General features: G+C 42.6%; 1 protein-coding gene across 1 annotated transcript in view; it reads right to left on the reverse strand.

The window, feature by feature from the left end:
* cps1 (carbamoyl-phosphate synthase 1, mitochondrial) overlaps positions 1-14,702 on the reverse strand; it is a 121,764-nt gene that overhangs the window by 51,690 nt on the left and 55,372 nt on the right. Inside the window, exons 29-32 of the mRNA XM_030080764.1 lie at positions 14,258-14,335; positions 1,938-2,045; positions 1,713-1,802; positions 1,175-1,345 (exon numbers count right to left, since the gene is read on the reverse strand). Of these exons, the coding sequence (XP_029936624.1) occupies positions 1,175-1,345; positions 1,713-1,802; positions 1,938-2,045; positions 14,258-14,335 (447 nt within the window). The remainder of the gene's footprint in view (positions 1-1,174; positions 1,346-1,712; positions 1,803-1,937; positions 2,046-14,257; positions 14,336-14,702) is intronic.

Consider the following 14,702-nt stretch of genomic DNA (forward strand, 5'->3'; position numbering starts at 1 on the left):
TGTGAGGTCTGCAGCAATTACTATCTCACCTTAACAGAAGTTAAAAAGCTTCTATTTTCCTCAGATCTCAGCATATTATAACACCAGGCTTGGCACAAATCTTGAAAATGACGTTTCTGTCCCATTTCATGTGGAATAACAAGCGTGTCACAATTTCACACTCGGTTGAACTTTTTGTGGAAATTCATAAAAACGGATACCTTTGGTTCATGAGAACGGATTTTTTAAATTTAAAATTTTTCAGGTAGTTCATGAGTCGTCGTGGCAGCATTTGTCCAAGTCTCTGTGTGGATCAGGGTGGCTGTTAGGACCATTTCAACTTGAGACCTCATTATAGCGCCACCTACTGGACAAGGGATTGCATTGTACATGGCAGAGTTACCAGACCTGTAGTTTCTTTGTGCCAAATTAGGATGAGTTACCAGTGTATGGTTGAGAGAAAAAATGCAGCAGAGAAAAGGAATAATAAATAAAAGTAGGTAAAAGCTCTCTCAGGTCAGCTGACCAGCTGCTCCTGACCGTGCCGAAAGCCAGGTTAAAGCTCAGAGGGAAACGAGCTTTTACCATAGCAGCTCCAAAACTTTGGAATGGATTGCCGCTGCACATTAGGCAGGCCTCCTCACTATCTCATTTTAAAACCCTTCTTAAAACCTACTTCTTTTCTTTAGCTTTTGATACCATGTAGGATTTGTGTTTTTATGATTTATGATTTTATGTGTGCATGCTTTTTCTTTTTATGCTGTGCGGGCAGTGCATTTTACATTATTTTATTCTATTAAAATTATAATTGTATTATAATTTTATTTTATTATTGCATATTATTTTATTTTATTATTTTATTATTATTATTATTACTATTATTATTTTATTTTATTTTATCTTATTTTATTTGATCTTATCTTATTTTATCGTGTGATCTTATTGTATATTTTACCTTTTTACTCTGCTCCTATTGTGTTATCTTGTGGTGTTTTATCTTGTTGTGCAGCACTTTGGAAAACCCTGTGTTTGTCAAAACTGTGCTATATAAATCAAGTGGATTGGATTGGATTGGAAAAGAATCAATTACAGCAATAATAATAGGTTCCCATTATTAGGCAGTGAGCCCCTAATTAATCAAGAAAACCAAGAAAGAAAGTCAGCCATCAGAGCGCCGTTTGGCTCCCACGCTCACCTTGATGCCAACGTAGTCGACGGGAATGATGGGCCTCTCCAGCGAGGGCAGGCTGGCCTCGTCCAGAGGCTCGCCCACCATCACTTTAGTGGCCACGTTGATGAAATCCACCCCGATGGTCTTGGACACGAAGGGGAAGGAGCGCGACGCCCGCAGATTGCACTCTATCACCTAAGAGAGGGGGGGTGGAAAGCACAAACGCTGCACGGAGATGCACAGGGCGAAGAAGACGCCGTCGCCTTCATGCGTGCACATCTGAAAACACTTGAGTTATTTAATTATGCATAAACTAGCTATGGTTAATCACAAGGGCAAACACTGGAGATGCAGATCCAGGTACTTACATGATGAATGTACAAACATACATACTCAAGAGGAACAAACACAAGCTCAAACATGCAGATGTCGCTTGCACAGCAAATGTGAAGGAAATACCGTTTTTTCTGAGCGTGTTGTTACTTCAGTTTCAGAATGGGCCGCAACCGGCTGTGAAAACATCAATCAGTCATTCAGCCGTGCAGTGGGAGACATTACTTACCATGACGTCATTGCCTTTAACCAGAAACTGAGTGTTAAAGGGCCCTGAGATCTCAAACGCTTGTGCGATTTTCCGAGTGGCGCTCTTCACCTGAGACAAATGAGAACACACACACATACACACACACACACACACAGACGTACAATGTGAAGACTCCTGCAAGACGTCGCTGTGCCTGTGAAGTTTGAAGGTGACTGATGTGTGTGTGTGCGGTTGTGAACAGACCTTCTCTAGCGCCCCCTGGCTGATGGTCTGAGTTGGCAGCATCAGGGTGGCGTCTCCTGAGTGAACGCCGGCGTCCTCCACGTGCTCCGTTATGGCGTGGACCAGGACCTGCGACGGCCAGCCAAGCATTACGTCACACTTCAGAGCATTTACATAAAAATACCAGGTTGCAATGACAGGAAAAAAAGAAGGAAAGCCGGAAAGAAGGAAAGACTTCTGCTGCACTGCCATCTAGAGGTTGAAACCTTCAGGCATGTTCTGGCCACATCCAATCAGTGAGGTCGCTGCAGATATTTTGCTGCTGACGGCTGCTAAAAATGTCTGCTGCCACATGACTGCACTGCACTGTGCATTTGGCTGAATTTGGCTCAAATTCAATTCTACATCCTTACCTTAAACCTGAAACCTTGGATACATTACACAACTTCTCAAATCCTAAGAGATTATGAAACGACAGGGCTCATAAAACGAAAGGACTGAATTTTGTAGATTTTATTTTGCTGACTGAGCCATTTTAAACGATCACAGTCTTGCCTCACCACAGCGCCAACACCACACTGTTCATTTGGCTTAGGTGCTGTGAAAAAACACTTATAATGGTGGGGATTTTTATAAACTCCACCAACATTTTGGCAAATGCTGTGATCCTCCATGTTTTACAGTTGATTCTGATTTCACAATCAAAATCCACGATTCTGGCTGTTTTCTGCATTGTGGAAATCATAGGGCCCTAGCTGACAGCAAAGGGATGCACTGAACTTACCAGGCTATGGTGGCTCTTCTATTGTTTGCCTCTGCCTCCTTGCTCATAATCTCCACATTAGAGTGAAGACTGGGCTGCACATTTTTGTCTGAACCCGGGTAGTAACCAAGCCCGACCCGAACCTGACAGGAATCTTTTTGTGTGTGTGTGTGTGTGTGTGTGTGTGTCCGACCCCGACCCAGACCTGCCTGAAAAAATCCTACGTGTTGCCTTCAGCGTCATCAAGTAAACTCCAGCACTGTGCAGGAACTTGCCCAGAACAGACAGTAGGTCCATCATCAGGACCCGTCAAGTCCCGACGGGTCCTGACAGGCTTGGGTCGGAAATCCACACTTTAATCCACATTACTAATAACTGTCAAAAATCTCGATCTCTAATATCGATATTGAGGTAATCAGTCAAAGATACACTCCTGATCAAAATCTTAAGACCAGTTGAGAAATTGCAAGAATTTACATTTCGCAATGTTGGATCTTAAAAAGGTTCTAAGTAGAGCTTCAAAATGCAAAATGAAGAAATGGGAGTGAGACAAAAAAAAAACTGAGTAAGCAATTTATTGCAAACAACCATTAAACTGAAATAGGCTGATCATCAGCTGATCAAAAGTTTAAGACCACAGCCTTTAAAAGCCCAAATCTTGGCAAAAATGTGGATTTAGTGTCATTTTCTGTCAGGTATCCACACTGTCATGACCTCCTGATGGCAAAGGCAAAAAAGCTTTCTTGGTAATCACCTCAAAAATTCGTTTCGGCATGCTTGATGCTCGTGTTTCCAGGAGGCTAGCGGGAATGTTGCTCCAAGTGGTGAAGAAGCTTCACGGAGGGCATCCACTGTCTGGAACTGGTGTCCATTTCTGTAAACTTCCCTTGCCATCCAACCCCAAATGTTCTCAGTTGGATTTAGATCAGATTTAGATCAGTAAATTCTTGCAATTTTTCAACTGGTCTTAAGATTTTGATCAGGAGTGTAATGTGATGTTTCATTTTGTCCATATTGCATGTCCCTGGCACAGCGGGAGCTCCCACAGAATAATATGCGAGGACAGAACACAGTCTTGAAATGCAGTCCACAACCAGCTGGACAGAGTGCAGTTCATACTGTTGAACAGAGTTTTAACTTGAGGGATGAAAGACTTACTCAAGCCTAATGCCTCAATTTAATAATCTGGTTTGGTGGGTCAATCACAGCACTTCTACCAGGAGTACAGGTGGTGGGGGGTGGGGGGGTGGGGGGGATGGGGGTCGTACAATCTACCCAGGACGCCACCATCTGCCGGTCCACTGACCAAAAAGCTTTTGAGGACAAACGGCCAAATTCATCTGACAGAAATGAAGGAAAACAGAAGAAAAGAAAGTTTTTGAAGGACTCGGCTCTCCTGGGAAAACAGTGAGTGTGTGTGTGTGTGTGTGCGTGTGTGTGTGGATGCTGTCAACAGAAAAACTCCCCACTGTTCACCCGCAGGAGAGGAGCTTGTTTCACCGACCAGTGTGTGTGCGTGTGTGTGTGTGTGTGTGTGTGTGTGTGCATCCCTTCAATTAGCCGTCATGTCATTAGCTCATTTAAACTGCGGCTAACCACAGCATTCATTAGCACTCTTGTGATAGAGGTGGTAATTAATACATATTATATCTTTCACTCCTTCACTTTCCAACACACACACACACACACATACACACACACACACACACACACTGCCTGGCCAGGAATAAATGAGACCTGTTTGGCATTCAGTGAGTGGCCAGTTTGTTAATGTGATATTGAAGATGAAGGAGGGGCGGCGCTCGGGGGAAAGTGAAAGCACAGAAAGTTTGCGTACAGCCGGACGGCCCACGTTCAAGCTGACACCCTTGGAGCGACTCTCACTGCCGCCCGAAAGGAGGTGAAAAGTCTGCAGGTACTAAAACGTGCCTCCTTCACCTGGAGCACCTCATCATGTCAGCTCCTACGTCAAAGGCTGTTATACTGAAGCTGTTACACTGTTGTATCTGATCACTTTGTGGTGCGTTACTTTTTTAAAAAATAATTATTATACCCACTTTCCCTCAACCTGCCTTGTCCACTCCTAATTTAGTTACCGATTTCCGTTTCACAGCCTCAAGAAAACGCCTGTGAACTTGTTCCATTTAGCTGTGACCGGAGAATGCGTGAGTACGTGACCGCTAATATTAAGATTAGATTAACATTTTTTCCCAAACATACCCCGACTTTATTAGAAAAACAGCTTTTGTAATTCCGACGTGGTCAAACGGTAGGAAAAGTAGGACAGGAACACGGTTAGATGTTCAACGATCGTGAAAAACACTGAATATCGACAGCCTCGATGAAAATAAAAAACTAAAATAAAAAGTACTGGCTTCCAAAATCCCATACTGATTGATCTCCAGTGCAGATGGAGATGAAAAGGGCACACACAGGAAACGCGTGGGTCATTTCCAGATGAGCCGAGGATGCATCAGCAGCATCTCTGAAAAAATCCGACCTGGCGTGCTGCACGTGCGCTTTCCTCAGTGCATTGAAAATCCATTGCTGCACGGCGCTTGCCATTGAAAACAGTGGGTGTCAGGATGCAGGCATGCTGCCGCGGTGCCCTGTGTGAAAGCTGCATCGCACCGTGTAGCATGTCACAGTCTTGACGTTTTGTGACATCCAATATGGAGGGCCACTCGCTCCGGGGTCCCCAGGGTCACCGGCTGCTGACAGCCACACACACACACACACAAACACACACACACACAGCGGCTCCAGCTTTGGCAGGTATCTTAGCTCTGTGACACCATGAAAGGAAAAATGAAAACTACTGTAAAGTTAAGAAATAACACTGCCTTAGAGCCCAGGTTCTGCTCTTAAATGAGAAAATCCACCGTGGACACTCTATTGGGTATCATTAATCTGCGATGTTCAATACACACCAGGAATTATTTTGTGATTAAATGCAATTAACTACCTGCAGTTCCACGACTTCAGTTAGTGATTTCCTGCATTTCCCAGAAGGCCTATTAGCAGCCCCCTGAGAAGAGGCAGGAAATGTTGCTTTCAATCAAAAATGGGCACATGAGAATATAAATACAGTTAGTCAATTAATTTCTGAACACTGGGGTGTGTTGACGATCACGGACACACTTCTTACTGAATGCAAACTGCACTGGACACACACTGCATGGACAAAAGTATTCAGCCACCTACATGATACACTTCCAGGAGCTTCTCTGACCTGCCATCCTAAATCCAGAGGCTTTAATATGGAGTTGGTCCCTTTGCAGTGAGAACAGCTTCCACTCCTCTGGCTTTCTACCAGATGTTGGAGTGTCTGTGGGAGTTTTTGTGAGCTCAGACTCTGATGTTGGACCAGAGGGCCCGGCTCCCAGTCTCTGTTCTAGTTGATCCCAAAGGTGTTGGATGGGGTTGAGGTCGGGGCTCTGTGCGGGCCGCTCAACTTCTTCCACCCCAAACTGAGCCGGCCACGCCTTTATGGAGCTGCTCTGTGCACTGGGGCTCAGTCATGCTGGGACAGGAAAGGGCCTTCCTTCCCCAAACTGGTCCCACAGAGCTGGAAGCAGAGAATTGTCCAAAATGTGTCGGTGAGCTGAAGCGTTCAGATTTCCCTTCAGTGGAGCTGAGGGGCCGAGGCCGAGCCCAGAAACACCAGCCCACAGCGTGACCCCTCCTCCAGCAAACTGCACAGTCGGCACAATGCGCTCAGGCAGGGAACGTTCTCCTGGAGGCGGGGGACGTTCTCCTGGAGGCGGGGAACGTTCTCCTGGAGGCAGGGAACGTTCTCCTGGAGGCAGGGAATGTTCTCCTGGCGTTCCCCAAACCCAGACTCGTCCATCAGACCGCTGATGGACAAGACTGATGTTGATGCCGGAGGAGGTCTGGAGCTCTGCAGTCGCTGTGGTTCCTAAGAGCTTCCACTTTGCAATAATCCCACTTCCAGCTGATGGTGGAATATCTGCAATAATCCCACTTCCAGCTGATGGTGGAATATCTAGGAGGGCAGAAAGTTGAACAGCTGACTTGTTGCAGCGGTGGCTTCCTGTTCCATCACTATTCCAGCAGCACCTGGAACTCAGTGAGCTCTTTAGAACCAGACGCTCTGTCACTGATGTTGGGAAAGGCAGACTGCATGGCTGCTGCTGGAGGTCACACACCTGTGGGGACGGGGCTGAACAAAACACCTGAACTCACTGATTAAGAGCTGTGTCCCAATGCTTTCGTCCATATATTGTGTGCCTGCAATGACATCAAGTCATTTTCATCTGGCAACAGGAATAAGAAAAATACCCCACAAATAACAAAATGGGTCCAGGTGTGGGTTTTACACTGGATTTTTCCTTTTAAATAAAACACTGAAAGAAACTAACGAGCGTAAACACTGTGATACGACATTACACGTGATCATCCACGACTGAGCGACCACAAAAAGTGATATAACACAAAGACAAAGAAAGGAGGAAAGAAAGAAAGAAAGAAAGAAAGAAAGAAAGAAAGAAAAAGAGGGGAATTAGAATACTTTTCTGTGGCGCATGTCAATCTGATACGAAAACAGTTCATCGAGCTAGAATCGTTTCAATGTGCCCTTGATTGATCTAATCTAAAAAGAAAAATCCATTCAGTCCCCCCATTTTCCCCTCAGCTTGGGTTTAATATATTCCATTCTCCGCATCAGATCTATCAGCACTGTAATGTCTTTTCACTAAAGATGAAGGAGATTATTTCCACTTTACTTATCTGCGGAGCCGAATATCTGTCCCACCTCTCCATTTATACTGAAAAATAATGAAAAAGACTGAATAATGCTGGAGTACAGTGGAGATGGATGATTTTTGTGCCATTACAAATGGAAAATAGGATAAAATATATGATGTAAAAAATAAATAAATAAATAAAAAAATAGAAGAGATAATGCTATTTTCTTGGCTGTTGTAGTGTGCAGCATTAGGCTGGATTATGTAAAAGACACACACGTCAGCAAGCCATTAACTCCACCAAACAGTGACAAAACCCCATTTGATTTGGGCTCACTGACGTCTTTAATCTTTCAGCTGAAACTCGCTGTATTTTCTAACAGCAAACGGAGGCTCATTATCACTTCCTGGCACAACAAGTGAGAGATTTCTTAACTCAGAAAAGATGCAGAAATATTTAAACTTTCATCACAAGCCGACTGGACCGTCGCAATTCTCTTTTTATTGGTCTACAAAAACAATCTTAGAGAACCGCAGGTGAGAAGCTGTCACAATAATTTAAGAAAACTCGAAGAGACGTGAATACATTACCCCATTACCGGCAACACGCTGCACCGGCCGCCTGTGTCTGTTAGACATCATTTTAAGATGTTCAAGTATTTCCATTCGCTCAGGAGATTTCAATATTTACGCTGCAGGGCCCCCAAGCTGACTTTCATTAAACTTGTGGCCCCCGTCTGGAGTGATCTGAGGGACCCTGATAGGAGGGCTTCGTGTCAAGGTCCTGGTTATCCTGTTGAAATTTATTTTTCCATAATAAATGATATTTATTTAACATTTTGACGTTAGAAGAGACTCTCAGCGATCCTGCGACAGGTTATTCCTGTTCTTGTTTTATCTTTGATTATTTCAAGTAGTGCATCCCCTTTTGGCAACACATTATTTTTGCTGGTCAAACAAACCAACAAAAGAAGTGACCAGTTGACTTTTACATTATCTCTTACCTATTTTCTTTTTTGTGTTCCCTAATGTTCACAAGAAGCTGCTCTCTGTTTCGACACACCTAAACTGTGGCAAACCCTCTCCGTTAATTAACTTTATTTTATGACCATGTCTTTTCATGTTTCCAGACTTTAAATCTCTTATTCTTACTCTTGTTTCTCCCATATTTTCTAGTTTAATAGTATTTGTGGTGTTTTATTTCTTTTAACTTGCTTTAATCTTTTGCTTTAACATTTTTACAATGGTCCTATAAATAACATTAAGGGAGCGCCAAAAGTCCAAATCCAAACTAGAGGAGAGTTCATTTTTACGTAGCTCATGTCAGCTGATGTTTCCTAACCTTAACTCTGACCTTTTCCTAACCTTAACCAGTGTGGCAAACATTTCCTTAACCCTAACAATAAGGCTTTTTTCCTGATGTTAACCAAGTATTTTTGGTGTTTAGCAAGAGTGTTAGCTCGCTCACTCGCTCAGGAAACAGTCCTTTGGGTCGCATTAGAAAGTTGGAACAAGCAACCGATGTGGTCGTATTGATTGAAAGACGTGCTGTATTTTTGGCGTTTTACTTCTTTTAACCTGTATTATTCTGTTGCTTGAACATTTTTAAATATTCTGTCTAGCTTGGTAAGTCTACTGTTCTTTGTTTTCTTGTTTATGTGAAGCACTTTTGCTGGCATTCTGCATGCTAAACAAATATCTGATTTATTCCATTATGTTGCTGTGAGAGCAGACATCAGCTGTGGTGCATTATGCAGTTAGAACTGGTTGAACATAAGTGTGATGCAAATATTGTAGACTGTCCTCTGGCAAAAAATGACCCCATATGTTGTTTGCACAGCAGCTTCTTATGTCCTGTGGTCACGTTTTAAACTTAAGCGCCCTCTAGTGGTCCTGTAAATAATGACATTGTGGTGTAGCGTTAAGGGAGTGACCCAAGCTAAAGAAGTGGGTTTTTTTTTTTTTTTTTTGCTTTTGTAGAAGTGCTTTTGTAGCCCTGACACTTGACCTTCTCCTGACATTAACAATCACCTTTTCCTAGGTTTTACCAGGTATTTTTAGTGGTTAGCAGGTTAGCTCGCTACCTAGTTTGATCAGGAAATGCTCGTATTAGAGGGCTGGAACAAACAACCTATGTGATCATATGGATCGGAGGACTCGTTGAAATATTTTTGCTGGGCCACACAGCGTTGTTCATCACGTAAAAATGTCCACAGCTATGAAAATGACTAACACTGCAAAAACTCAAAATCTTACCAAGATTATTTGTCTTATTTCAAGTCAAAAATGTCTTATTTCTAGTCAAAATATCTCATTACACTTAAAATAAGACATGATCACCTCAGAAGTAACTTGTTTTTAGACAATTGTCTCTTGTTTCAAGTGAAAATTTGCTTGAAACAAGTGAAAATTTTTGGCAAAATTTGTTTCTTGTTTCTAGCTAATTTTCACTTATTTCAAGTGAATTTTCACTTTTTCCACTGGCAAATTTTGCCAACAAAACAAGCAAATTTTCACTTGTTTCAAGTGAATTTTCACAAAATTGTCTAAAAACAAGTTACTTCTGAGGTGATCATGTCTTATTTTAAGTGTAATGAGATATTTTGACTAGTAATAACACATTTTTGACTTGAAATAAGACAAATAATCTTGGTAAGATTTTGCATTTTTGCAGTGCAGTCTCCTGATCAGCATCCAGGACAGGCAGCAAAACCACAACCGCCTCATCTCGAAATCTAACACACTTCCCTCTTGTAGCACTGTCAAAGGTTAACCAGATAATACAATACACACAGCTCGCTCGCTCACTCTCTCTCTCTCTCTCTCTCTCTCTCTCTCTCACACACACACACACAGCCTACTTCTCAGCAGGACGATCACAAAACAAACGACCACCAGGAGAGATCTCATAATTCCTGGTGGCATACAGGCGACAGACTCCAGTAGGCTATGAAACATTACAGCACCTGTTCATACAGTCACTTGCATTGTTATCATTTATCATACTTCAGATGGCAGCCTAATGCATCGCGTGTTGGCCCTGTTACGGCCAAGTGATCATTATTCTGCACATTCAGGCGGCGGCGGCGGTCGTGAAGTGCTTGTTCATGCTGGAGAGTTTTGTTGTTTCTTCCCCCGTGCATCACTCCGTGTTTTCTGCTGCACACACTTAACAAGTCAGCCGGTGATTAATGACGCAGGCCTCCAACTTCTGCAACTCCGACTCGATTGTGAAAACCTCATGTGGTTTAGATGAGGTTGAGAGTGTCTGGCTGCAGAGGAACTGTAAACAACAACAACGCGGTTAGAGCTGAAATAACAGCCGGAGCGCTCGTGTAATATCGGCTGATGCGGCGTGAGACTGCACCTCCGTCCGCTCGGGGGAAACACCGCGACTGATTCTTCACAGAAATGTGCAGTAATTTACAGTAGGATGATGTTTCATCTGCAGGCCGTCCAGACTAACAACTTCAGTCTACGGTGTGATGCATGAGGATACAGGGAAACGCTTTACTCGATTCAACTTTTGATTTTTTTAAATTAGCAGCACTATTATCACCTCATAATTTAGTCTTTTCAGTGTCGAAAATCATGACAAAGTGAAATGGGAAATGATCAGAGCCCAGAGTGATGTCTTCAAATTTCTCCCTCGCTCTGAAAGACCCATAAAAAAACAAAGTATTCATTTTAAAATGATGTAAACGGAGAAAAGGAAGACAGTCTTAGTGATCTTAGCAAAGTTAGAATCAGACAATCTCTGGGATTTTTACTTGATAAAGGACAGATCATTAATACTTCTGTTAATACTTCTGTTTAAATTGTTCATATTTCTATTTTTTTATAATCCTTGTTTAGTGTTTATATTGCTTACTGCTATTTATCATGTGTGTATACTGTATATTTCTTCTAAATTTGCACATTGACCTACCTCTATGCACATTTTATACACCCATGCACACATTTTTTTCTGGGGTTTTTTTGTTTGTTTTTTTTTGCATATTGCTTTTTGCACACTGGGTTGTACTTAGATCTTATTCTGTTGTACTTAGATCTTATTCTTATTTTTTTAATCTTTTTTATTGATTTATTTAATCTGTAATCTGTGGATACTGCTGAAAAACTGTGAATTTCCTGCAGGATGAATAAAGTATCTATCTATCTATCTATCTATCTATCTAATTACAGGAACTCTAATCTATTGAATCAACTGATTCATTATTGCAGCTGCGTAAACTGCGATATTATTTCTTGTATGAGTTCTCGAGCCCTTTTCAAATGATGCCCTGACATCTCACTTCAGTGCACTGTGCTGAACAAAAGCATCGTGCTAATCTGAATGGTGCCTGTCTGTCCAGGGATTATGCAGTATGCTGTACCTTAAGCTTTAGGAGTACTGCAGTGTACAAACCATACAGGGAAAATGTTTTGCGATATGCATTTGCATCGTGAGGTTCTTGTCCTATTCACTGATGAACGAATTATCAGCTGATCGTCTCAGCTCCGGTCCAGATCTGCTGATTTCGGGATGTGATGTCGTCTCTTCAATTACAGGCAAAATATCCCAGGCGGCGTGTCGAGCGCCAAAGGTTTCCTCTTTAATCTTTGAACTAAATCCCGCTCAGGCTGCCATCCGTCTCCTTCTCTCGTGCATCATAACTTAGAGAGAAAGCGGAGAGACAGAAGTTTCCCTCCCTCCCCGACAGTCAAGCCTGCCTCGATAAGCCCGAGGCTGTGACTAAATGCAGCCGTGTCTGTCACTGAAATCTCTACCCTGCTCCCCTTCATGTAATTATTTTCACTCTATCAGCACTCCTGAAAAAACAAAACAAAACAAAATAAAAAAAAAATATATATAGATATATATAGCCATTTATTCATGGGGAAGAAAAAAGGGATGAACGGAGAACAAAGTGAAATCTGTTAGGCTTTAATAATGCCTTTTAACCTCAGAGCAGCTTCACATCATCCAGCCGGCGTACACGGCGCTATCAGTGTCACATCACGGGTCCTCCAACCGCGACTTGAACTCACCATCCCTCTCGCCACGGGCTGATCTCCAGTCTGTTGAGCCAACCAGGACGTGATTGTTTTTTTGGGTTTTTTTTTTTTTGGCCAGGGGTTAAAAAGCAGAGGCAGTTTGAGGATCTGTGGTGTCAATGTCCAAATAAAAGGGAAAAAATAAAACCAAAGAAAGAAAGAAAGAACAAATACTAAAATATGCCCAAAAAAGAGAGAGATAAAGGCTAAAGGGAGGCAGATTCATACATCAAATGAACAGCCTGTGATTCACAACCCGCTCCGTCCCAGACTGCACGTCTGAACATGTGAGCGCGGCGAGCGACCGGCACATCACTGATCATGTCAAAGTTTAGGAACGCAGCGTCGCTATTGTGAGCTCACTGAATAATCCTCTTCAAAACAACAACAACAACAACAACAACAACAAGCGCTCAGCCTTCTCATGGCAGCAGATGGCCATCCTCTCGCTTTGTGCCACAGTGAATGTCAACAAAACGCCGCGTCGGGACGGCGTCTTTCACCGGTTTGATCAGGAGCGAACACGGCTCGCACCGCGGGACTGATGCTTTGTGATACTCTGATGTCCTGACTGCATTTATTTGTGATCTCATGCAGCTAAAAAAAAAAAAAAAAAAACTGATGAACTGGCATGTGATGCAAGCAGCTAATCACATTTACTCACATTATTGATGCTGAGTAGTTTTCTTGTGTATTTGAAGACAGTATTTTTTTAAGAAAGATTCAACCATAAAACAAATGAACACTCTTTAAACACAAATAACCCCATTTTACCTCGTGGTTACGCTGCCGTTTGATACTTGTAGGTCTGCTTGGCTGCCGTGCTCTCGCTATTAAATAACTAATTTGCTCAATTCGAAGATGGAGTGCCTTCGTTTTCTTTCCATGGTTCTCTGCAACACTTATAGACTGATATCTAGCAAGACGTCCAGGACTTTGTGTCTAAATAATTCTGCGGAAATTGAATTTAAAGACCACTGGGATCTCGATACGGTGGAAGGACTTACTTCCACAAACAACACAAATATTCACCGACATCATTATCTCGTTCTCCTTCTTTTAAATGTTTAGATGGTGTGTGTGTGTGTGTGTTTTTCACATTTGTTGGATGCTAATTGTAATCACATGTGGTTACATCGATCTAAGCCTGCAAAGCTATGAGGACTGAAGTCCTTTAAATGCATTTTTACTGACGTATTGTACCTTTTTAAATCACATCCTTTGAGTGCGGGCCGTATCTTTCCTAAGAAGTAACTCACTAACTTTTACTAGCAGTGCATTTTAAAGAAGATAGGCTTTACTTTTATCCGACTGGACTGTTACACCAGTGCTTTCACTCTTACTTCTGTTTGGAGTCGACATTTTTACACATCACATATTTGCTGCACTGGCGCTGCCTCTCATAGTATAACATTTTAACAAGTTAATAATTGGTTTTTGATAATTGAAAATAATAATAATAATAAAAAAAAAAATCTGTAAAATCACGTCAGAGCTTGCATCGACTCCAGTGACAGATGCAAACATTTTCCGAGCATCACCTCTGAGATGCTGATTCCTGTTTTTTTTTTTTTTTTTTCAAAAGTTGTAAGGAACTGGGAATATTTGATTGTCTGTTACTGACCCAGACTGATCCAGTTTGCAAGAAAGCAGGCAAACATGAACCGATGGATGCCAAAACTTCAGCCTTGGCACACTTTTCTTGAGCGTCCACACATCGGCCGACCTGACCTGTCGATAACGCACAGCCGCAGCAGCAGGTGGTTCACACACAGCGGACGTCTACCTGTGATGAGCTGCTGGAACAGGACAAAGACACGGTGCCGGTGTCTCACCTTGCCGGACTTGGCCACAGCGTCCACTTCCACCTCCCTGGCGCCGCGGATGAACTTGGTGATGACGACCGGATGCTCCTGCAGGGGCAAACACAGGCACTCAGGTGTACAAATAAAATAAAGAAATCTTGCTCCTGATGTTTACCTGGGTGTGCTCTGTTAACACCCACACGTGATTCAGGAGAACAAACCTCTAAAATAAATGCACCTATTTGACTGAGATCTTTCCCTCTTTTTAAAAACAGCGCTGTTGTCCGGTCACTGCCCCGTGCACCGGACCCCCGTGTCCCGTGGCCTCACCTCGCTCTCGCTGCAGGGCGACCCGGCATGAGGCACGCGGCAGAACAACATCTTCACTTCCAATGCATGTATTTTAAAAGCGCTCAAATTAATTATATAGGAATGTCATATATTCTTTCTATTTTATCTTTATTTTATTTTATTT

Source organism: Myripristis murdjan, chromosome 21, assembly GCF_902150065.1.
Source record: "Myripristis murdjan chromosome 21, fMyrMur1.1, whole genome shotgun sequence".
Lineage (NCBI taxonomy): Eukaryota > Metazoa > Chordata > Actinopteri > Holocentriformes > Holocentridae > Myripristis > Myripristis murdjan.